At 35.5% G+C, this 23,395-nt stretch overlaps 3 protein-coding genes across 7 annotated transcripts; 2 read left to right on the forward strand and 1 right to left on the reverse strand.

The window, feature by feature from the left end:
- Positions 1 to 3,526: 3,526 nt before the first annotated feature.
- LOC119084798 (voltage-gated hydrogen channel 1-like) lies at positions 3,527 to 6,480 on the reverse strand. 5 transcript variants are annotated; one of them, XM_037194866.1, is made up of 6 exons: positions 6,462 to 6,480; positions 5,953 to 6,119; positions 5,126 to 5,278; positions 4,990 to 5,068; positions 4,270 to 4,328; positions 3,527 to 4,214 (listed from the first exon to the last, which is right to left on the reverse strand). In XM_037194866.1, exons 2-6 carry the CDS (start codon positions 6,094 to 6,096, stop codon positions 3,735 to 3,737), a joined length of 915 nt encoding a protein of 304 aa, XP_037050761.1. In that variant the 5' UTR covers positions 6,097 to 6,119; positions 6,462 to 6,480; the 3' UTR covers positions 3,527 to 3,734. The 5 variants fall into 5 exon arrangements, with proteins under 5 accessions (XP_037050761.1, XP_037050762.1, XP_037050760.1 ...); XM_037194867.1 differs by having other exon boundaries at positions 6,384 to 6,464; XM_037194865.1 differs by lacking the exon at positions 6,462 to 6,480 and adding an exon at positions 6,295 to 6,455.
- Positions 6,481 to 7,936: 1,456 nt separating this feature from the next.
- LOC119084797 lies at positions 7,937 to 11,141 on the forward strand. The gene is made up of 7 exons (XM_037194862.1): positions 7,937 to 8,168; positions 9,485 to 9,637; positions 9,705 to 9,844; positions 9,910 to 10,050; positions 10,257 to 10,312; positions 10,379 to 10,505; positions 10,571 to 11,141. Exons 1-7 carry the CDS (start codon positions 8,096 to 8,098, stop codon positions 10,847 to 10,849), a joined length of 969 nt encoding a protein of 322 aa, XP_037050757.1. The 5' UTR covers positions 7,937 to 8,095; the 3' UTR covers positions 10,850 to 11,141.
- A 7,931-nt stretch (positions 11,142 to 19,072) lies between these two features.
- On the forward strand, positions 19,073 to 21,598 carry LOC119084796. The gene is made up of 4 exons (XM_037194861.1): positions 19,073 to 19,974; positions 20,053 to 20,118; positions 20,295 to 20,390; positions 21,139 to 21,598. Exons 1-4 carry the CDS (start codon positions 19,099 to 19,101, stop codon positions 21,259 to 21,261), a joined length of 1,161 nt encoding a protein of 386 aa, XP_037050756.1. The 5' UTR covers positions 19,073 to 19,098; the 3' UTR covers positions 21,262 to 21,598.
- Positions 21,599 to 23,395: the final 1,797 nt, after the last annotated feature.

A 23,395-nucleotide genomic window follows, 5' to 3' on the forward strand; every position in this document is an offset into this window, starting at 1 on the left:
CCAGAAATTCACTACTCGTCAAATAAGAAATTTTTCTGGAAATCCGTTGCAAAAATGTCGTGGTAAACAAGTTATGTTTACAATTACTCCAAACTCACTACTCCAATATCATTCTCTGTCAATTAAAACAAAAAATTTGAAAATCGGGTAAAAATTACTCAAGTTATCGCGCGGTAACAAGAGAAAGCGTCTGTGTAGAATTTCTCCCATCTCGTTGTTGGAACATTATCCATCTGCAAACTCAGCCTCAAGATTTTCAATCTTCGTCGATTAAGACAAAATCTTTGAAAATCGGATAAGAATTATGGATGTTATCGCGGTAACAAGTAAAAAAATCTCTTGAGAATTACTCCCATCTCATTACTCCAATATTGCCCATCTACGAACTTAACCTCATGATTTTCATTCTCCGTCGATTAAAACCAAAATTTTGCAAATCGGTAAAGAATTACTCGAGCTATCGAGTCCACAAGGAAAAGCGTCTGTGTAGAATTTCTCCAATCTTGTTGTTCTAACATTATCCATCTGCAAACTCAACCTCAAGAATTTCAATCTTCGTCGAATAACACAAAAAATTTGAAAATCTGATAAGAATTAGGGAAGTTATCGCGGTAACAAGGAATAAAATTCTCTTGAGAATTACTCCCATCTCATTATCCCAATATTGCCCATCTACGAACTTAACCTCATGATTTTCATTCTCCGTCGATTAAAACCAAAATTTTGCAAATCGGTTAAGAATTACTCGAGTTATCGAGGGAACAAGTGTACGGACGTTTTCTGTATTTAACGTTTTTTGCCAATGTAGAACATTTTCAAAATATCATAGTGAACTTAGCGTTACGGACATTTAAGGGTATTTTCTTTCATAAGACCCTGACTTTCAGTCAAGGGAATAATCTACCTTGCACCAGAGAAATGATAAGTTGGTACGCCAGTGGCGAGATAGAAGGAACATTGGAATGACAGCTGGCTTCTATGGGAGAGAATGTGAGAGAATTTGTATGGAACTCTCTCACATTCTCTTCCATAGAAGCCAACTGTCATTCCAATGTTCCTTCTATCTCGCCACAGGCGTACTAACTTATCATTTCTCTGCCTTGCACAAAACATCAAGCAATGCAGACTGAGCAACATACTAAAACTGAAATTTTTTACCCCTTAAGCAGTGTTTCCATCTGTATATTGTTACACAAACAACATGAACCAATCTTCATCTATTCGCATACAACAGTGTACTATAAAACAATCTTTCTCCGCCGTTTAAATTTGGTTTGATTGACAACTTTTGCTAAAGTGCTGCGCTTTTACATTTGTACACATTCCACGATCCACAACTTAAATAACATTGTGGACTGTGGAAGGTGTACAAATTCAAAATCGCATGCGTTTATAATTTTTTAATTAAAATTCAATTGTCAAAAACCAGACTCGATCATTTTATTTTGCTTTTACACAAAACTAAAATAGTGCTACCGAATAAGTCATCCTCAAATTAAAGATAAATTGGCAAAATAGATTATGGATTTGAGCACTATTTCACAGGACTGTCAATGATTGACGCTGTCGGCAGGTCGGTCACTTCTGTCACTTCACCGACCAATATTTTCATGGACAATGTGATCGAAAATTTAATTTCCTAACAAATGATTTTGATTTTTAAATTTCGTATCGACCGACTCGAAAGCAGAGCCATCGCTGATTTTTGAGGTAGTGACGAAAACAATTTCCACAATCTATAAATAAAATCGTGAACATGGGATATTTTTATTGAAAATGATAGAGGGATATGCTACGAGTAATTTGCAAGCGAAATTAAAAACCTTAAGCAGGGATAGCATATAAAATTTCCAAGTATTAACTCTCTCATTTGACACATGGGATACAGAAACACATCCAAATGGAGTTTTAAGAATCCAAGTGGGTGGTGTATGAATGAAAGAAGCTCCTAACATTCATTTGACGGACCTTATATTTGGCAACTATTTTTCATAATTTTTCCAATATTTAATAAAAGTTTTACAATTTAAAAACGTACAAAAACTCAAAAAAGTCGTTGAAAACTTTCAAAAGAATTTAAAAAAATATTTTTTAGAGAAATATTTCACAAATAGTTTTGATTAGAAAATGAAATAGAAACATTGGCAAATTGCGCCGAAAAGTAATAAACAAAACAACCGGCGGCGGCGTAGTGTTTCGAATGTTATCGGCGGCGGCGCTGATCGGCTAGCCGATTTATACTATTCGGCGGCGGCGACATCGTTTTTAGCTCTTTTTTCGGCGGCTATCGGCGCGGCTGGCGCCGGCGCCCGGGTCTAGTCGATACCGTGCAATATTGCACGGTAACGACGGTTTATTTACCCATTTTTCACGCTATTTTTGACCCTGTTTTGGAATAAATATCGTGCAATGCCCAGGTCCTCTGTCTATGTATGCCATAAACCAGACAAAATTAAATTTCGTTTCGCCTCCATTGCGTTTGATGTAAGTGACCAATTTTTCCAGAATTGCAGATTATTTCCAGATTCTGGACAGTATCGCCTGATATTTTAGACCATTTTTGACATGGGTGACCAAATTTAGAAACAAATATCGTGCAATGCCGAGGTCCTCTGTCTATGAGGACCATAAACCAGGCAAAATTCATTTTCCCTTCGCTTCCATTGCATTTGATGTACGGTATCACTGTCTCCAAGATTCACAGAATTCTGCAGAGTCTTCGAAACATGTTTCGGATCGGAGTGTTTCGATTTGTATGACTTGGTACAATTTTATTTGGTTATTTTTGGAACCTTCTACTGTATACTTTGTATTTGGTTGTTGTAGAACTCTGAGAGTATCTCACATTCACATTGTGATCAGCCACGAAACTGGAGACATAGAATTTTCACAGTTAAAAAAATCGATTCTTCATGTTTTAGCCAAAAATCCAAAGGTGTTTCTTCGTACGGTTAATAAGTTACTGTTACACAAAAAATTTAAGAGGATGCTGACCTATTTTTCTATGCAATAGTAAAGTTGTACGACTCAATTGTCTACACTAAAATCTTATCAAGCGATTTTAAATAGAATTTTTTTTTAAAGATGTAAATAAAAAATGTAGTTTTGTTTCTGATTTCCCGCATCTCCCCGAACTGAAATTGCGCAACAATTTTGTTTAAAAGTTACATCAAAGTTGCGTTAACGGACCCAGCTAATGGCGTAACCTACTCATAGAGAACCTTGAATTTTTCAGATTTTTTTAACGACTGTATACTAGTCTTTAAGGCTATACTGTATACACAGTTCATGAGACCAGGCAAATCCAAGGTTTTGGTCTCCAGTGAAAACATTTTCGGTGTAAAAATTTGATAGGAAGCTGCATTCGTACTTATTAATATCTTCGTAAGATACTTGTTAACTTGCTCTTTCTCCACCTAGTTTACTACCACAGCCAAGTATCTCAACAAACTTTATACTCACTGATTTTTTTCACCTGTAAAGTTTGCGATTTAGTACTAATGAAGGATTCACTTTTTGTGTTTGGGGGCTTTCTTCTATTTACAGCAATATTTATCATACAATTAAGCAGTAATTTCAATTATAAATGCATTTTACTTCATATTTTTGTTTCTTGTAGTTCATGTTACCAAGAGATGTCCCGTCGTCTTTGGTCTTTCGAAATTCGAAGTGTTGCATTTTAAAGAAATACAAAATTTGTTGGATCTGTATACATCAGTAAAATTTAGTAAAAACTATTTAAGTTTTCCCTCTTTGCTGCTCCTTAATTTACTCTTTTTGCTGAAAGTCGGCATCGGAATTCCTCTATGATTTGTCGCCGGAAGAGTATCAACGAAATTCTTCAATAAATTTCTCAGCTCTTCAACTTCTTTCTCGAGATCTTTAGTATAATTAAACAATTTATCCAGTCTTGCCTCGGTGACGTGATGGGCATCTTTCTCCTGTTCTAATTGATGCTCCACGGGGGCTCGCATCGACACAGCAATGGCATGTATTATTCGAACCAACCGCCACATACGCAGAAAGATCAACAGATTCATGGCATGCTCGTCATGTCGGAAGAAGACAATGTCTAACGACCACGACACTACGACAATGGTGTAGTCGAATATTTCCATTTTTGATTTAAAAAAGTCCAACCGAAGAACGTAGAGCTTGAACAACAGCTCGATAACGAACAATGTGAGGATGGCCAGGCTTATCGATTGTAGCGTCTAGGTTCAATTTTAGATTGTGTTATTTAATAGCGTTAGTCATTATAATATTTACCAAACTTAAGGAGTGATCTGTCTTAATCGGTTCACATGTCACTTTGTCGCACATCTCATCTAGGTTTTAGGAGTACACAGTACACTCTTGTTAGTTACTTTAAAATGTAAATCCTTAAGGAGAGACACATGACACAGTACGTACGCAGGCAGAAGAGGCTAATTCTTCAAAAATCGATTTTCATAGCCAACCTATTGAACTCGGTCTTGATGCTTGCGATCTTAAGCTAGCATCGTCGCCGTTTAGAAAAAATGCTCCATTTTAATTACAAATTCTAAATCAAATAAGTTTCTACTGCCTATGTATTTACTAATGTCGTGTGGGAGTGTTAGTTGAATACCTAGTCTATCTATCTTGCTACAAGCTATTTTAATAGTTTTCAGAGTTTTTTTTAGAGTAACTAGAGGTAAAAAAATGTATTTTTGACACATTCAGACAAAGAACTTTCAAAATCGGTTGGGGTTTGTTTGATCCCTCTTGGAATTCTGCGTTTAATATTACATCGAAGGCCATTTCACGCCATAAGTCCACCAAAAATTTAAATGTTGTCAACATTTGGACAAAATATCGCTGACTTCATGTAACTAATGTCAAAAACTGCGCGTTAAAACGTCCCGATATCAACTATGTTTTGAAATAGAAGGCGCACTTATTTTGACGTGGAAGGCATGGATTTTGATTACTTCCTCGCTCCCGAATTCTTCTTAAAGCAAAAATTACCTTTTGTTATTCTGAGATCAATAACTAGCTCCGCAATTATAAAAATACAATCAAGTATTACAAAGCCGATCACAACAATCTGTTAAGAAAAATGGTAACAATACAGAACAGACATTACTTCTCTTTCAAGAGTTACCTGAAAGTTGACTGAATTAATAAGACGGAAACATTTACCGCGAAATGAATCGTCATTTTGTGCATGAAGTGCGGGAATGTTGAAGAATGATGAGTGTCGGCGACCATGACCGTTTAGTTTCTTTTCCAATGGCTTGGTCTCGTTTAGCAGCGGCTACATAATGTTAGTAAGTTCTTTAATTGATATTGGGTAAAGCCGACTGGATATTTACCGATAAATTTTCTCAAAAATTTTGGTAATACCGTTTAACATGAGGCAATCGGTACGTTGAATTTACACCTTATATGCAATCCCATGTAAATTTCACATCACAGGCGACCTTTGATAAATAAACTGCAATTCTCAGTATATAATCACGGCTATAATTACTACGTTTGTCGCCTACTAAAATTTCGTTGATTTGAAACAAAAATTTGGGGAAAAACTAGAATCTTTGTTGTGGTTTTCAACGATCGATTGCCCCACGTTAAATTGAATTGCGCAATTTTGCGCTCAATGTAATCGGTTATTTACATGGTCTCTGCTGTAATCTAGTAGTTTTTAAAAAAGAGACGGTAATTGCCACTTACTGCAGTGGATAATAAATTCACGATATTCTCATATCATGGTGAATTAAGATTTATTTTCAACTCATTTATTCATCCACTGATCCACTGGTCCACTTCATCCGAAATTCGAATTCTGAACTTACGTTAACGGCGTGAATAATAAAAAAAGGAAGCACTAGCCAGTAGCTCATGATACTTAAATACGCCAATATATCGATCACCAACATTTTTATTCTAAAACTATCGATGAAATACTTACTGTGCACTTTATTCACTTACATCAGAGGTAGTTATTTGCTCGTCGTTTACATTAATCTTGCAAATAGAAGCATCATCCTTTTCTAGATTTTTGCTATCATCGTCAGTAGAAATTTTAGTGTTATCCAAATCAGAAGTAACATTCGTACCTTCTTTAGTATTCATTATTGGCTGTGACTGGTTTTCAGCTGAAGGTAATTTCGAGAACAGTCTTTAAACATTTATAAATGTCATTTTTTCTTCTTCAGATAATGTCATTTAGAATTCACAATGCCACAATTACTTAGAAAAACCTTGACAGTAAGACATTTAAATGTTAAAGACTGTTGGAATTAAATTTTAAGAAAATATAATTTAAACGACTCTCTGTGGCAATTACAAAACTGATATAATGTGAGAGTCACATGCTATCACGGAAAAAAGTTTTTGTCTTCGAAGAAGAAAATGTTTACAATTATTCCCAGCACTTGAGTAAATATTGAATTAATATTGACGATGGATAATAGATAGAAAAACTTATGTGAAAATACCTACTGCTCGATAAAACTACGACTAAACCGGTCGAACCGAATTCGTCTCGAATTCAGCGTGTTTATCATATGTGTACGTGTATTGTATGAAAGGCAATGTCTGAGATTAAAAGGCATTAGAGCGCATGTTACATTATCAGATATCCAAATATTTTTCTTAAGTTCTTGTTTGATAAAAGGGATTAATGGGTTAAGTTTATGGAGCAGAATTTCTAACTAACTTTAAACAAAAATCAAGCACTCAGTTCGTCTCTGTGGAATTTGCAAATTGCGAATGAAACAGTTAAACAACTGTGCTAGAATTCTTCTCATCTATGCACGAGTTGTGTGAAATGTATATTCTTTGTAGTGACAATTTCAAGGTGTTTGCAACCCGAAATTGGCTAAAATTAAAAATAAATATGAAGACAAACATCCGTCGTTATCTGTAAATTTCGCGTCGCAAGTCGCAACTCGGCAAATGTCAAACTCGATTACGTCGCTCTTTGAAGCAGAAGAAACTATGTATGTACACGGCAGAGAAAAATAAATCAGGAGCAGTTCAAATTTGAAACATCAAATAAGGGACCTAATGCACTGTATGAAAATGATCTAAAATGAATATTGACATAAATTGAAAATATTTATTCGCAAAACACAAAGGCTACTAGATTATATTCAGGTCCCTAGTCAAATCAAGCGCTTCTGTCTGGTTTACTTTACTCTGCCGTAGTATGTACAAAATGTTAACAAAATCAGGCGACCTGTCCAATTTTAGGCCTACTAATTTTGTAAACAAGGTGTATTTGGTTGCTATAGAGCTGCTTTGTTTGTGCACATAGCAACGCAAAAGAAATCTAATGAAAATCTTTCTTTTTTCTTTTCAAACTTCAAAAAAAAAATTGTCACTGCCAGCTCAGCAGACCGACTCGCCGGCAGTGCCAATCGCTAATATTGTTTCTGTTTCAGTAGTCACCAATGCACACAATGTATATCTAGAGTAAAAAGTGTTTGGAACTTACGTCGATGCCGCCTGTTTACATTGAGCCAGGAGTATTGTCATTGAAATGGCTACGTCTTCCACAACACATTAAACATGAAATCTGATGAATATTCTGATAAAAATAAGGAGCTGGCAAATGTAGATAATATCAAGGTTCTAAAGGAACAGGTTCAAATTCATTAAACGCACTCATTACATACTGTGTGAAAAGTCAACGTGAAGACAAATTTGTTTTTTGTCAAGTTGAATTCGTCATATAAGCTTTCACAAACCTAGTTGGCGCTACAGAAAATTTTTGATATCACCGTGATCAACTCAGAAGTGTTTTTTCAGATCCTTGTATAATATCCTAAATTAAACCGTCTTGAGATTCCCCGTTATCATTTCTCTAATGCCGCCGTTGCCGCCGGCTCGATGTGAACAAGTGGCACTGACGCAAGTTAATATTGAGCCGTTGATATTGTCATTGCGTTGGTTGCGTTCGCTATAACTACATAATACAACTTTCTCTCCATCTGTCTCTGTTTGATAATTAAAAAAACTGTCAAAAGTTATTGAAGTCAAGCAAAAAAATAATGATTAGAAACACTCTGAGCATACAGAAAAGATGTGCAATGTAAATTGACAAATTTGTTGAATAAATTTATAAAAAATGCACACTAAACGGGGGTTGGTCGTTACATCATTATTGATCGGGCTAGCACTAACAGCAGACGATTCCATCAGTGAGTGAATCTTTTTTCTTTTTCTTTTTTAAATAAAATTGATGACATATTCAAGTCGGCTAAGATAAGTTCTATCGTGTCAATAAATAAGTATTCAAAAAGTAAGTAATGAGCATAGGTGATGTGTAGACAGAATTTGGAACTTAATTTTTGCTGGGGTTGTGGAGAATAGTGAATATTAACATATTATTGTATCAGAAAACACAAAAATAAGATTGAAATTGTAAATACAATTTTGTGAGTCTGGTTCGCCGTCAATGAATTGTAGATTTGTGGGGTGGTTCATACATTTCGTAGCTTTTGATGTGAAGAAACATTTTTTCGCTTCACGCGATCCATGGGAAAGGGAAGAGTAATTATGCTCTGTTTGTTTGTTTTGGTGTTTGTTTTGCATATTAGATAACGCCACCCCTGGAATTTTGTATGTTTTCCAGGTAAAATAAAGTTTTGTACCATTACAAGCGACTAACCACAATTTCAATTTAGATCAATCTTACTCTTTGGGTAATTCCATCATCTTTATTTATTTATTCTTTTAATTATCGCACCGTATTTTGTTAGTAATATCACCGTGTCCCGAGACTTTTCGGTGTGAATTTGGTTTTGTTGAATTTTGAGATTTGTTGGGTTCGTTTATTGATTCTGTTGAATGAATTTTTTCTGATATTTTTTTGCTGCGCTTGGATGTTTTCTGCTATAATTTCCGATTTTCCATCAGAAGATCAACGAAGTGACTAATCGCACGCGCGTGCGATTAGTGCATATAAGGCTATTCGCACGCGCGGGCGATTAGCATCGGACGAAGATCAACTTGTTCTTGTAAACTTTCAAAACTCGTTCAACCAAAAGTATACTGCTGTCTTAGGATGTGGAAACTGCACTAGCTTCGGATAACCACTGACTCTCTCGAAATAGCGTCTTTGCTTCATTAAATTAAATTCACTTCACGTGATCCGTTTGGGTTAGGGAAGAGCATCTGTCGTTTATCCTATGCTTGAGAATGATTTTTAGTCTAATAGCCTCGCGCTCTTGGTGAGTTCTTGTTGCATTTAGTCCGTTGCAAAAGCGTAAATAAAAAAAAACCAGGCGCTGCCACTTCCATTTGGTGTGTAGGCTGCACTTTGGTGAACCTTGACGCTCATCGATTTTTTTTAATTTTCGCGTTTTCTTTTGTGAGTAATATCGCCTTGTCCCGAGACTCATGTAACAAACAGTAGCCACAGCTTTTGTTTTTCCCGGTCGCTGTCGATAGCATCCATGACTTAACATAAATAACATAAAATATTTGCTCAACTATTACCAAAAAAAAATTGTAGACGATTTCCAAGATGATCCGTGGACAGGTCTTTGGTTTCCAGAAAATCCAGAGAGTTTATCTGAAGACCAAGTTAATGCAAAGGGTGTCAGAGAGGAATCAGCATTGAAACAAAACGAAGACAGTCTACAAATGGCAGAATCAAAATTCAATGGTAAGTTGCCTGAACACGCCGACAGCGTAACTGACCACATATCACGTAAGCAAATTAAATTTTGTAGAAGAGACCGACAGCTGGAAAGGAAAATGGTTTCCAGTAGCGCCCGGTCAAAGTATACCGCAGACACCAGTGACACAAGATATTCAAGACAATCATTTTACTAATATGGGAAATTCTGATCAAATCTGCGACGACGGAATGGTAATAATTGGATGTGTGGTAATGACAAAATTCAATTTCTTAGTTTCTTTGGTTTTCCAATTTAGAACAACTTGCAATTGGACTACGATTCGCGGAATATAACGCACCATTATCGACATTTGTGCACAGATGAAAAAAAAGTGTTTGCTCCCAATTATGATATTCAGCCGCGGTTATTGGATTACACAATTTCACCCGAATATGTTGTGAGTATTTTGTCCCTTTCTATTTGTTCCGAAATCTGGTGGATACCTAAGTTTTCAGAGAAAAGTTCAAGTTTACATTACAAGTGCATTTCTGTCAATATCTGCAGGTCAATTTGCGTATATTTGCGATTGAATTGACGTGGTTTTGATTTTTAAACTTTGCTTCGATGTTTTTCGTTGTTTTTCACAATTTGCATCTTATTTAGGCACTACACAAATGTATGGATGAAGAAATCGTTTATGACGACGACATACCGACCTTGTAAGTTATACTGATTTCACAATAGTCATATTAAAACTTACCTCATCCTTCTTCCTCGCAATAAAGTGGAGCCCACCGAAAGCTATGGCCTGTTTATGGCGAATATGTTTTCGTTCCTCCTCAACGATGGATCCATAGTCTGGAACATGGTGCGATTGTATTACTATATCATCCCTGTGCGAATCTCAATCAAGTAAGAATAAGTCACATTAATTGCCAATTGAATGAGACAAGCGAAACATTCTCTTTAACTTTCAGTTGGATATGGTGAAAAGTCTGGTGAAGAAATGTCTTTATCGTCATATCATCAGCGCATATGATCTTCTTGAGCCGGAGCGTCCGTTCGCTTTGGTTGCCTGGGGTCGAAGCTTGGAATTTTCAGTTGTGGATCAATTGGCAGTTGTCAGTTTTATTCGATTGTACGGATTGCAAGGACCGGAAAAAATTTTCAGCGACGGACAGTACAATCAAACCTTAATCGAGCAGTCAAATATCATCACATCGCCAGATGACAATGTGCTTTGCCAGAATTTGTAAAGACGGATAAGCGATAGAATGGAAAAATGCGATTTTCTTAACTTGTTTTATTTTTCAACTGTGATCCATCAAAATGAACGTTTAGCTTAAGTGTATCAGTGAATGCGCTGGAATTGTTATTAACACATCATGTCGATATTTGATGTTCTTTCGGGTAATTTTACATTTGTCGTTAGGAATTTTTATCTTTTTCATCTGATTCGAGTTGTTATATTGTTTTATTGTATTCCTAATTTTTTTCGGAATCGTTATATTATGCAATACATGCAAAACTTACGTGCCTCATTCTCAATTTGAAAATAAAAGAATTGTTTCGAAAAGCAGGTTTTTCTTGGTTGGTTTGGTATAAAAGTCATGTAGCTTGAAACTACTTGAAACCATCGATATAATATAAGGTACAACGACAACGACAACAATTTTTAATCACAACACAAAACAGAGCGAAGGGATATTAAAAGGTACATTCAAAAAAGAAGGGGCCATTAGGATTTTGAAATATTTGTATGGCTTTATTCCGCGCGCTTTCTCAGAACGTAAGTTACGTTACACAATGTGTAATGTGTAATACACATACAATCTTACATTCTTTCCGCACAAACATTCTTCGTGTGTACCAATCTACCCTATATTACATCGATGCTTGAAACTACTACTACTCTCCCCAAACTTTCCTTTATAGGGTCAACCCGTCGACGGCCAAGGTGCAAGGATGTTGCAATTCTATCCACTTAATCTTATAGGGAGTGTCAACTAAATTTTTGTCAAAGTTTGGCGTGCATGGAAATAATGCGGTATTCTGGTATCCTAGATACCGGGAAGTCGTCGGGGCAAAAAATTGGATACCGGGAAATTAAGCCTTCGCCGAAGGCGATTTTCTTTTTTTTTACTGTAAAAATTAGACCTCACAGGGAAATGTCAGTGGGAAGTACTCACCGGGAAATATCTATAAGCAGGAAGAATTAATAACTAACCGGGAAATAGCTGTCAACGGGAAATCGGAAACAGCTATCACCGGGAAGAACTCACACCGGGAAATATGTATCAGCGGGAAGTACTCACTGGGAAATATCTATCAGCGGGAAGAATTCAGAACTAACCGGAAAATAGCTGTCACTAGGACGAACTCACCGGGAAATTTTATCAGCTCGAAGAACTTATCGAGAAGTTTCTACCAACGGGAGTGTTAACCAGAGCCTAATATTTGGAAGTTAACTCTCCAAATTCCCAAAATTCCCGAAAATTCCCAAAAAATTCCCTAAATTCCCAAAAATTCCCTAAATTCACAAAAATTCCCTAAATTCCCAAAAATTCCCTAAATTACCAAAAATTCCCTAAATTCACAAAAATTCCCTAAAATTCCCAAAAATTCTCAAAAACGATTCCCAAATATTAGGCTCTGGTTAACTCTATCAGCGGGAAGTACTCCTAGGGAAATTTTTATCAGAGGGAAGAGTTTATCAAGAAGTTTTCGTCACTATCCCGATGAATTATTCTCTTCAACGAACTAAACTTTTGATGAGTTACTACTTCTGGTGAAACAGTTCCTAATAGGGTACATAGACCTAAGAATTTAAAAACTTCGTCTGCGGCGCTTTTGCTCAAATTAAAGTTTCATTTAGAATTTTGAGTTTGTACAGTTTCAAAGAATGGTACCATTTTTGCATCATCAAAAGTCAATCTTTTCTTTCTTTAAGTAAATTAAGGAAGAATTTCGGAAAGATTGTAATGCTCAAGATATCTGTCAGATTAGACCTTAAGATAATTTTCCAATGAGTTTATATCTGTTTAATCAAAGGATGGACTCGTGCAGTTAGCATCTTTACAAACATTCTCTTCTACAAATTGATGAGTGAAAATTCATACAGAAGAAAGTCACGAAAAGGTTTTAGAATTGTAAAAACTAATGTTAGACCTAAATCTGCACAAAAAGACTAGAAAGGGCTTGAGAAATAATATTCGCGCCTCCGGGAAGTTAATTGCGTCCCACCGGGAAATTTTTGTCAAAATTTTCGGATACCGGGAAGTTTTGACTTGGTTACCGGGAAGAAAACATTATTTCCATGCACGAAGTTTGGTTAACATCAACTATGTTTCAGAGCCTATTTTTAGGAATTTACTTCTTAAAAGTTTCATAAAATTCTTAGAAAATTCTTTAATTTATGAAATTTTTTAAGAAATTTCAAGACATTTAGTGAAACGGTGAAAAATGAAATTTTTAGCCCTGTACGAAGTACGAAGGGGCTTATAGGATTACGATGCCGTGTGTAATTGATGGAATTCGAAACAGACGGTAAGGGCAGAGTGTTTGCCTATGTTCATAGATGACGAATCTGCAATAAAAATTTTGGCCGTCTGTCCGTCCGTCTGTCCGTCCGTCCGTCTGTCACGTCGATATCTTGAGTAAATCAAATCCGATTTAAAAATTTTTTTTCCTGAAAGATAGTCAAAATAGTGAGGCTAAGTTAGAAGATGGGCGATTTTGGGTCGACCCCTCCCGAGCTGGGGCCCCATAAGTGATTTAACGTTTTCCGAAGATATCTCTGGCCATTTAATGGCTACACTTAGAGGTGATACGTCAAATGAAAGGTATTTACAATACCGATCGACAAAAAAAAAGTTTATGGAAATCGGATGATCGACTCGTTAGTTAGACCCCTTGGTGTGAACTAGATACAGGGCGGCAAGCCGTTTTTGCTTGTAGGCTGGCCAAATTTGAACGGATTTAGATAGCTTTATTAGATAGGTATTGACCGTACCAATCCGGGAGAAAAAAGTTTATGAAATTCGGTTCACCGGAGCGTTAGCTAGGTCTCTTGGAGTGAGCTTATATGTGGCTACTCGGCCGTACAGTGAACGTGGAGTATTTTGTCAATATCTCGAGTAAATTTTGACCGAATTTCATGAATTTTTTTTTGTTTGAAAGGTACTAACGAATGTAAAGCAGCCGTACTATTCCACCTCCTAACAAAATGGCCGTCGGCCGCCATTTTGGATTTTTGTAAAAACAATATAAATCGATGAAAATGATAATTACAAAGTCACTGATCAGTGAGAAGTGTAGTTTGTGTTACATTTGAAAGGAACGTCGTACGGGGCTTCGTAATTGCGCTGTGCGCAATTTTTAAGACGTACACATTTCATAAGAATTTTACTTTACCGACGTTTACGGCCGCAGTAGACTTACGGTAAGAGTAGGGCGACGGACGAACTAGGGTCACGTGCGCAATGGATGTACGGGTTTGTACGGGGCTCAGTCGCAGCAAACGCTCCGACTGTTCTGACGGCTCGTTTTATTTTGCAAAAGTATTTTGCAAGACTAGACGATTTAACTGACTGTTGGGTAGCTGGGTTGTGTGGGAGACAATTGTCTACTTGCCGTTACATTTCAAAAAAAGGTACAAGCGAGGCAACGGACGTCGCCCAGTCGACAACTGAGGTGAAATACTTATACATTTCATAATATGAGCGCTCGGGGTCTGAACAGCATGACATCATATTCGAATATCGGTAATTTTTTTTTTTTAAGTTTAATTCTGACTATGTTTAATTATTGGACAACGCATTAGCGTAATTACATGTAATTTACCAACGAATTTTAGTTTTCAATTCCCTAAGTCATTTTTCGTATCAGAAAGGTTTCAGTTTCTCGACAAAGTCTGAACATGTCGTTTCTTCGATCATATAGACTACTCTTTATTATTTACCTCATACTAGGTGTGTGTCCCTTTTGTGTGAACTTAACAAGAAATGCCGTCGAAACCAGCATATGTTCATTGTTTTATTCGATTGTCCTGTATGTTTCGTTGGTAATCGGACTCCTATACTTCTATATGGCATCGATATTTCATGAAAATATATTGGACACATGCTACACGGGAACGTGTAATTATGTGCTGATCATTCAGGCCCTGGCTATTTTTATACTGTTTATCGTTGCGGCACTGCACACCATTTTCAACCGATCAGCTCATGTACAACTGTTGAATGAAATTATAGACATGGAAGTAAAAGTAGTGAGACATTTTGGAATTGAAATATTACCCACAGAATTAGCACGCAGAGTGTGCTTTCGAAATTCGTTGCTTGCATTGATGCATGTTGGGCTGAACGTTTGCGCAATTTATGGACTTCAGCTTAACCAAAATGTGGACCTTACAATTTACCACTATCTCTTCACTCTTGAAATGCATATCATAACTCTCACCGTGGTGCATGTGATTGCCATCTGCTCGGTTTTAAATCAATGTTCGCAACTGTTATTGAGCAACGTCGAGTCGATTCTGCAAGACACTACCACAAAAAACGGCGATCACAGTTTGAAAATATACAAAATTTTCTTTTTATTGGACAATATCAACGAGGTGAAGATTAAAATGTGTAGTGTATTCGGCATACGATTGTTGGTCAATCAATCGGTAGATTTTATTTTGTTAACCGTTGCAGTTTACTACTTCATACTGGTGAACATACCATTACACTTTGAACTAAACTATCACCAAGTTTTCTTTTTATGTGTCTATATTGTTCCGGTGATTTTCAAAAATTTTGCGCTTGTCAGGACAACGGATACGTTAGGACATCAGGTAAATTTTTCGTTAAATACCATTTTCCCGGTAGCTGAAAAATTATCCTTCAGAACATACAGTAAATGGGAGTGATTGATTCAAAAACAAACGGATGCTTAAAACTTCGTGAATAACTAGATGTAGTAGGCTAGGTTGATGAGTGTTAAAATGGACGCATTTTTTGCAAACTAAGAGATACTATCTATTGATCTACACTCTGACCCAGGACCCAGGACCAAAATAGATTTTCGATAAAAACCTTTTATTCTATTTTTTTAAGCGGCCTCATCGTTCAGTGAAAAAAAAAGTTTCGATAGCCACTGGAATTGTTCAAATTGATGTATTGTACTCCGAGAAAACTCAAAACTCCTAAAATTTGTGGATTTTTTGTGATATTTCTTGAACTTTTGAGTTTTCTCGGAGTACACTACATCAATTTGAACAATTCCAGTGCCTATTGAAGCTTTATATATTTTGGCACCTTGAGGCCACCTTTTTCAAAAATAATTCGAATAAAAAGTCTCACCGTGCACTAAATTGAAGTGTAATGTGCTTTGTTCGTAAAGGACCTGTTAAGCCCTCAATATTTAAAACTAGTTATGCTGCAAGAACTGTAAAGGGTGCTTTATGTTCGAGGAATATTAAATGCTTCGAGGCGAAGCCGAGAAGATTGTTACACACAGAATTCCATGGGGATATCCATATTCCATGGGGATGTCCTTGCAAATTTTGGCCCAGGAAACGTATGAATATTACCTAAGTATCATTTTTTTTACATTTGTCAATTGTCAAACAAAAACCTATTAGCTCACTTCGTACGAGGCTTAAAATGGAAATGAAAATTAATTAGAAATATGAAGCATGTAAACGCCATGCATATTAAATAACGTGAACGTATAGTAATAACCATTAGTCACCAAATTTGATTAGACATTATAATTAATCTATATTAGCGATTTGTAACATTTTACTAGTTTCACTGACAATTATCCTTCAATACCAGTTTCAGACCGATATTCAGAGCGAAAAGTCGCGAATTTGTACAGTTCTAACAGTAGAATTCGGTCATTCGACATTGGTCTGTAGATCGCATTTATTCCACCTTCTTTTAGTTAACACTGTATATAGTCCGGTGAATTATTTTTTTCTGTATACTACAGAAATTCCATTGAGGTACTTACTTAATATAGGAATAGGGAAACATCATTCATATCCACTTACGTGGTTCAGCTCGTCTTTTACGTGACAGTTCGTCTAGTTATTGAACGAGAAGGGCTAAATAATCAAAACTTACTTTATGATAAGACACGTATTAAGTATTCTGCGTGAATTCCGCGTACGGACATAAATTAGCACATCCTTGAACGACTTATCTTGGTGCATTAATTTCAAATGTCATCACCGAGGTTCACTTCGTAAAAACGTTTTATTATTGAGCCCATTAATTGTGGCAAGGATCTCATGAATTATTATGGTATGACAAAATAAATGATTTGAAATATACCAGGTCTCATCTGTTGCGTGGGTCAGATTAAAAAAAAAGGTTTCTCTAAGAGGTTCCGATTCTTCATTTTTGATGCAAACCAAATACTATGTCGCCATCTCGTTTCATTCGAATGAAACGCTTGTGATTATTCTTAATAGAACATCGCAGTCGGCCACCATACAAATATTGTGAAAACAAAATGTCAGTCGTGATAGAAAATTCTGTTTTTAATCATCAAAATAAAATCTAATTTCGAAGAAGTGAGACCAAATTTTCATTATAAATAGTGTAATGATTTGTTTAAACATAGCTGCTTGTGTGTCACTGTTGTTGAATTAATCGCGAAATTTGGTTTTGCTTTCCAAAAGTAAATTAAATGTGAAAATCATTGTCAAGTGAAACCAAATTTCATGATAAGTAAGGTCCAAATTAAGTATTCGTGACGTGAGTTTATGTGTTCATGCCTTGGTCTGGCAGATTTATGTACCCATTTTTCTTCTGTTTTTGGTAGTGTGTCTAAACTGAACGCTCAGAGCCTCTTAACCGCAACTTCGTTAAATAAAAGAAAATCTGGATTTTAAATTCTGAAGTTTTGTTAGCTTATCAAATTTTGTGTGGAATCATTTACAAATAAAGCACAACAACTCCCAACTCAGAAAATTTGTCGAATTTCACATTTCTGTCTCTGTATATTTTGAGATGTAGTATATGTCATTTAAGTTTTATACAGTAAATATCATATTTGACATCCGAAGTGTTGTATGATACTGTTTCTTCATTCCTAACCTCAATTAGTGGATATCTTTATGCGTGGATACTGGATATTAAGATTAATTTGCCGTTCGTAACGAATGGAATTCTTAGCAGTAAGGGTAGGGTAATGGCACCGGTTATGAGCCTCCCTCGAGTTACGAGTATTTCCAGTTTTCTTCGCACTTTCGTTTAAAAAAAATCAGCAAAAACGATGAATAAAATGATTTCAAACAATGAATGGTCATTACTTATTGTTTAGCAAACATAAATTATTGAACGTTAGGAATACCTTCTAGAAAGAGGAACTCTAGAACGTAAGGCTTTGATGCATAATGGTTTTGGAGAGGTAGTTTTACACTTACAAATGCCAATGCGTCAGATTTCTACTTTATAAATTCATTCTCGAATTCATTAGCTGCTCTACTCGGTTGGGCTTAATTTTTTTTTTTTTGCGCTACACTTTCGATAACAAACTCTTTAAGCAATACTTTAAAAAAAAAACGCTTGAATTCTGGCAATGATATTATTATGGCTGCCGCTTGAGCTTATTCGTTGTTAGTAATTATACTTGACTTTCACTGAAATTGCCCGTGTTCCTTTGTACTGTACTCTCTCACAACCCAAAAAACTGTGGGATCGTTTTACACTTTTCCTCGACTGTAAACTAATAACTTAATAGTTTTTGTCTTAAATTTACTTTCAATCATATAAAATTTTGGGGGCTCGTAACTAAAATATTAAGTGTCTCTGGTTTTTCTTCTTTTTATAAATAATAACAAATTACTTTTTTATTGTTTTTGTCGATAATTAGATATGTTATGAATAATAAGAAAGTGTAAATATCTATTTCACGCTATAAATGTTTCTGTATAGTGGAAAATGTAAAGTATAATCCTTAAGGGGGCTTGTAACCGGTGCCGTTACCCTATTTCCCTGTGGTTGTAGACTGTTTGTTTATTGGATCATTTTTTGCAAATCATCTTTCATATATGAAAATTTTGGCATGAATCCGGAGTGGCGGTTCCATGCCCATGGCGCTGGAAAAACTTGGTGCTGCAGAAACTCGTGCACCATACAAATTTCTAATTATTTTCTCTAAAACGAAATGAATGAATTCTAAAACAAAACAAAAAATAAGAAAGTAATAACTGCACAACGATGTTAATGGAGCGAATATGTATGAAAAAAATTTGTGAAAAGCCCTTCATTGCACTTCATTCATACAAAAAAGAAAACCTTTCGGCCATTACCTGAATCCCCATTAAACAAGCTTATGAAAATGACTTTACTTGATCATAATTTGTTTCCTTCGAATTCAAGTGGTTACACACGGCATATTAATCCTAATGACATCCGTACTTCATACAAGACTAGATATAATTTCTGATATACAAGCCTCAACGTATATCCTTCAAAAAATGAATTTTCTCGTGTACCTGAATCGGATGCTAATAATTTTGCTGCTCTTTGGTATTTGCCCCATGACGCTGAATAAGACGAAAAATGAAGTTGTAAGCAAATTCATTAACCTGCTGTACATAAGCATCTACACTGTGGCTATCACTGTGGCTCTTGGATTTTTCGGTTACTACGCGTACTTTACGCACGGCATCGATCGAATAATTCAGGACACTGCTAGTATTTCCGGATATTCACAAACAATATTCGTAGTGATCATCTTCTACGCAACGATAATTGTTGGGCTTTGTCACAAAAAAGCTCAATCGAAATACTTTAACCGGATAAATACATTCGACGAAAAGCTAATCAGTAAATTGAACATCAACATTGAAAACGGTTCTGTTTTATCGTACATGGTCTATCAGCACATTTTCGTCATTGTGGTTGAGTTAGGTTTTTATGTTGTCGGTCAGTTATTGGAAGGTTTCACTGTCTACACTTTTACGTTCCACGTTTTCATGGGTATTTTGGTGCTGACAATAACCTTAGCTGCTCTGCACGTCCGTAACTGTGGTATTATACTGGCAAATCGATTTACAATATTGTACGACAAGTTGGACCGTATTACCGATTCGTCATCCCTTTCCAAGTTACAGTGCGAAGAAGTGTTAAACGTTTTCGATTTCGTTGAAGATCTCTTCATTCTGAAGCAAAAATTTGGGAAATCGTTCGGTTTCCAGCTGTTACTTAATTCAGCGTTCGATTTCATTTATTTGACGATTGCAATTTATTATGTTTTGATGTCGTTGGTACTGAAAGGATTCCAGTGGAACGAAGTATACAAATTTATGGCCTTTTCGTTGACTCATATTGTGAAAAATGTGATGATTGTTTTTGTAATGGAGAATTTAGCCGGTCAGGTTAGGGCGAAATGAAGAGCAAAATTTGGTTTAGAGAGAAAAAATTCTATTTAATTAAAACATTTAAACATTTTACAGGTAGACAAAATACGTAAAATTGCGACAAAGACCTCCTTGGCTACTAATGCGGAGATGTCAGCTTCGGTATGATTAATTTCGTAAGAATTTCAATTCTTCGTAACAAAGACAAAACGCTGTTGAACCAAAACTGAAAAAAAATTCCGGGCGTTTTCATTGATTCTAGTTACGTTGGAATGATGAAGGCTACTTTATATTATACATGTATTTTTGTGATTGCTAAACATTTATATTTCTTTTAGTTGGATCTACTGTTCTTAAAGTTACAACACATGGAAAAGACCAAGTACATCACGGCAAATGACTTTTTCCCTATTAATTATGCTATGCTTTACAATGTAAGTTTGGGACAGGTCAGATACAGACCAAGCAAAAGTAACTCAATGACTGAGTCTCAATCGCCTTGTAGAGAACTCGGTAATACTCCGAACATGCGAACATGACATAGTTGAATGTCTAGTCGGCTTTCCTTTGTACATCTACATACATGCTACGCTATCGTAGGTGCTGCATTTGATGATAAATCTATAAAAAGGTCGACTGCAGGTTAATCTGTCGGTGCACGACATCTGTTCCTTTTAAAATGAATTTTTAATCGAATTCCATGTGTTTACAGAGGCGCTAAGTTAGCGTCTAAAAAAGAGGCTTACTCATGGAACAGAATATTAACACTTCATACAGGGATTCCAGCCATGAACTGCAGATAATTCAATTTCGGATGAATTTTTGTATGGCCAGCAGAAAACGTACTAGAGTTCATTGTAGACTTATGACACATATGTGTCGGTTATTCACTTTGAATTAGGAGGTGAGGAATGCGAATGAACGTAATTTTGTTTGGGAATTGACTCCTATAATTCAATGTGAAAGTGAATCACGCCGCACGTATACTCATGAAAAAGTTCATTTCAGTGATAGGGTAGTCTGGAAGGTTGAAGATTATGCATCAGAATGGGAAATAAGTTAAATTTAGAATTGTACAGTCTGACATTTCATCTTTTGTCAAATATCAGATTGTGACAGTAGTTAAAAAACGCAATATTTTATGATCAAAGATTTCCTTAGGTATTTTTTTTACTATTGTAGATGGGAGCGGCCATCGTAACACACATGATGATTTTGTTGCAATTTCAGCAATGGGAAGATAGTCAAAAGCTTTTGTCTACAAGTGAAAACACTACTCCACTGGCACAAGCAACCAAAAACTAAAAGCAAACGAGTTGTATGCATACGCTTAATCTCCCTAAATAGAAGTTTGGACTTTTCGAAGTGAAATTCCTAGGTGTTGTAGATTATTGTTTTTGGAGTATGGCCGATCTTGGATTCTGACATTTTTTTTTGTATTTTCGGTTCTACGACACATAGAGTTATACTTTAGAGTTGGCAAGATGGTGTTTTGTCGTTTTCTCATCTACCCTTGTGGCCTTTATGTGAAGAACTCTATACCTGCGATACTCAGTAACCCTGAGTCATATGTCAAACTGTCAAAAAGAAAGTTGTCCTGACTCATCTTACGAAAAACATTTTGTGTGCTAACTAAAATGCTAACCGACTTCACAAAAGCGCGTTATTTTTGAAATTCTTAGAAAAGAAAACGAGTAAATAGAAAAAATTACTAGAAAGTAAATTAATAATTCGGACTAATCAAAAATAGTTTATATTCGAAGCCGAAGGAAATAAAAGCATGGAATTGTTTAAAATAATGCTGAAATAAGTTTTTGAATTTGCCACAAATTATAAAAATATCGCGCTGTTCTAAAGAGGTTTAGAATTAGTTAGCACACAACATCATCAAAGTGAACTAGGCTCTTCATTAGTTTCGTCAACTGCAGATATCTATGATCAATCTTAATATCTGCGAATCTGATTAACCAATTGCTTCAACATGCTCAATTCAGACAATGTAGAATCAACTCACAATTATTGTAGTATTTTATTCTAACTTGTATTTCCAGCAAAAAACGGTTGTTGACGAAAGAACAGATTCAAATATTTCACTGAATTCCTTCCTTCATTTAAAAATTTAAGTAAAGAAAATCCATGAAATCTGTTATATAAGATTATCGATACACGAGACGGACAATCGCGGCTTGTCGAGATTGCCTCTAGGCATGGGCGATAATGAAAATGATTATCGATAATTATCGACTTTTTTATCGAAAATTATCAAAAAAATATCGATAATCGATAATTATTGATATTTTGATAATTATCAAGATATCAATAATTCGATATATCGATATTTCCGTCCGAAAATCCGATATTTATCGATATATTCCGATATATTGGTATATTATCATGAATTTTCAGATAAATATCAAAATATCGATATTTTGATGATTATCGAATTTCGATATTTTGATAATTATCGATAATTATTAAATTATCGATAACGATACGATTATCGATAATTTCTTTCGATTGATATTATCGATAATTTTGAACGTCTCCCATCCCTAATAAGGGAGGGACTTATTGATTTTATTCGCGATTTCTTGTCAAATATCAATAGAAATACGAAAAATAAGAAACTCGTACATCGGGCATCCTCAAAATATTGTCTCATTTAAAAGATTTTACAAAAAGATAATCTATGAAAATAGCACTTCCCACTCAATTTCACACCCAAATCACATCCACCTTGAACTTGGTCAAATATGGTTTAACGAAGAAAATCATCGTAAAAGTCGTTCATCGGAACTTGATTATAGTTTTTCAAACGTCAAATCGCCAACACAAAAATTTAGTGTTTGTTGTGAAAATGTAATAATTTCGGTGATTTCGGTGTGATTTAATTCAGATTTTGTGAGGAAATGTGCTTCTTGTGTTGTTTTTAACAGTTCATTTATCGGTTGACTTAAAATATTCGTCGAAGCAACTAAAATTATGAAAAAAAAATTATGACCAATCATGTAAACAAACAACAATATTGTCGTTTGGTGGGACGTGAGTTGCAGAAGAGATGACCCAGTAGAAATAAAATGAAATAAAATGACGGCGGTAATGTTAAAAATTACGTTTTAGCGGAAACGTTTTGCTTTAAATGTGTGTCCATTTCCGGTAAAATAAATTAGTGCGAAAGCAACTACTTTTCATGAGCTTTATAATAACACCTTTAGTTAGGGGTGGGTCACATCCCTCATTGCCTCTCATGTATCGATATCCTATTTTATCATATGTGCGAAAACGAGAAAACAACAGTTGCACTTGTCAATAATTTCCATTTATCCATCTAGACAGCCGATTTATAGTTCTAGATAAAAAAACGTGACGTCACAACATGACGTGAGTATAATAAATTTAGTAAAAGTGAACTTGAACTTAAACTCGTCAAAATAAAAAT

The sequence above is a fragment of the Bradysia coprophila genome, unplaced genomic scaffold (assembly GCF_014529535.1).
Source record: "Bradysia coprophila strain Holo2 unplaced genomic scaffold, BU_Bcop_v1 contig_94, whole genome shotgun sequence".
Lineage (NCBI taxonomy): Eukaryota > Metazoa > Arthropoda > Insecta > Diptera > Sciaridae > Bradysia > Bradysia coprophila.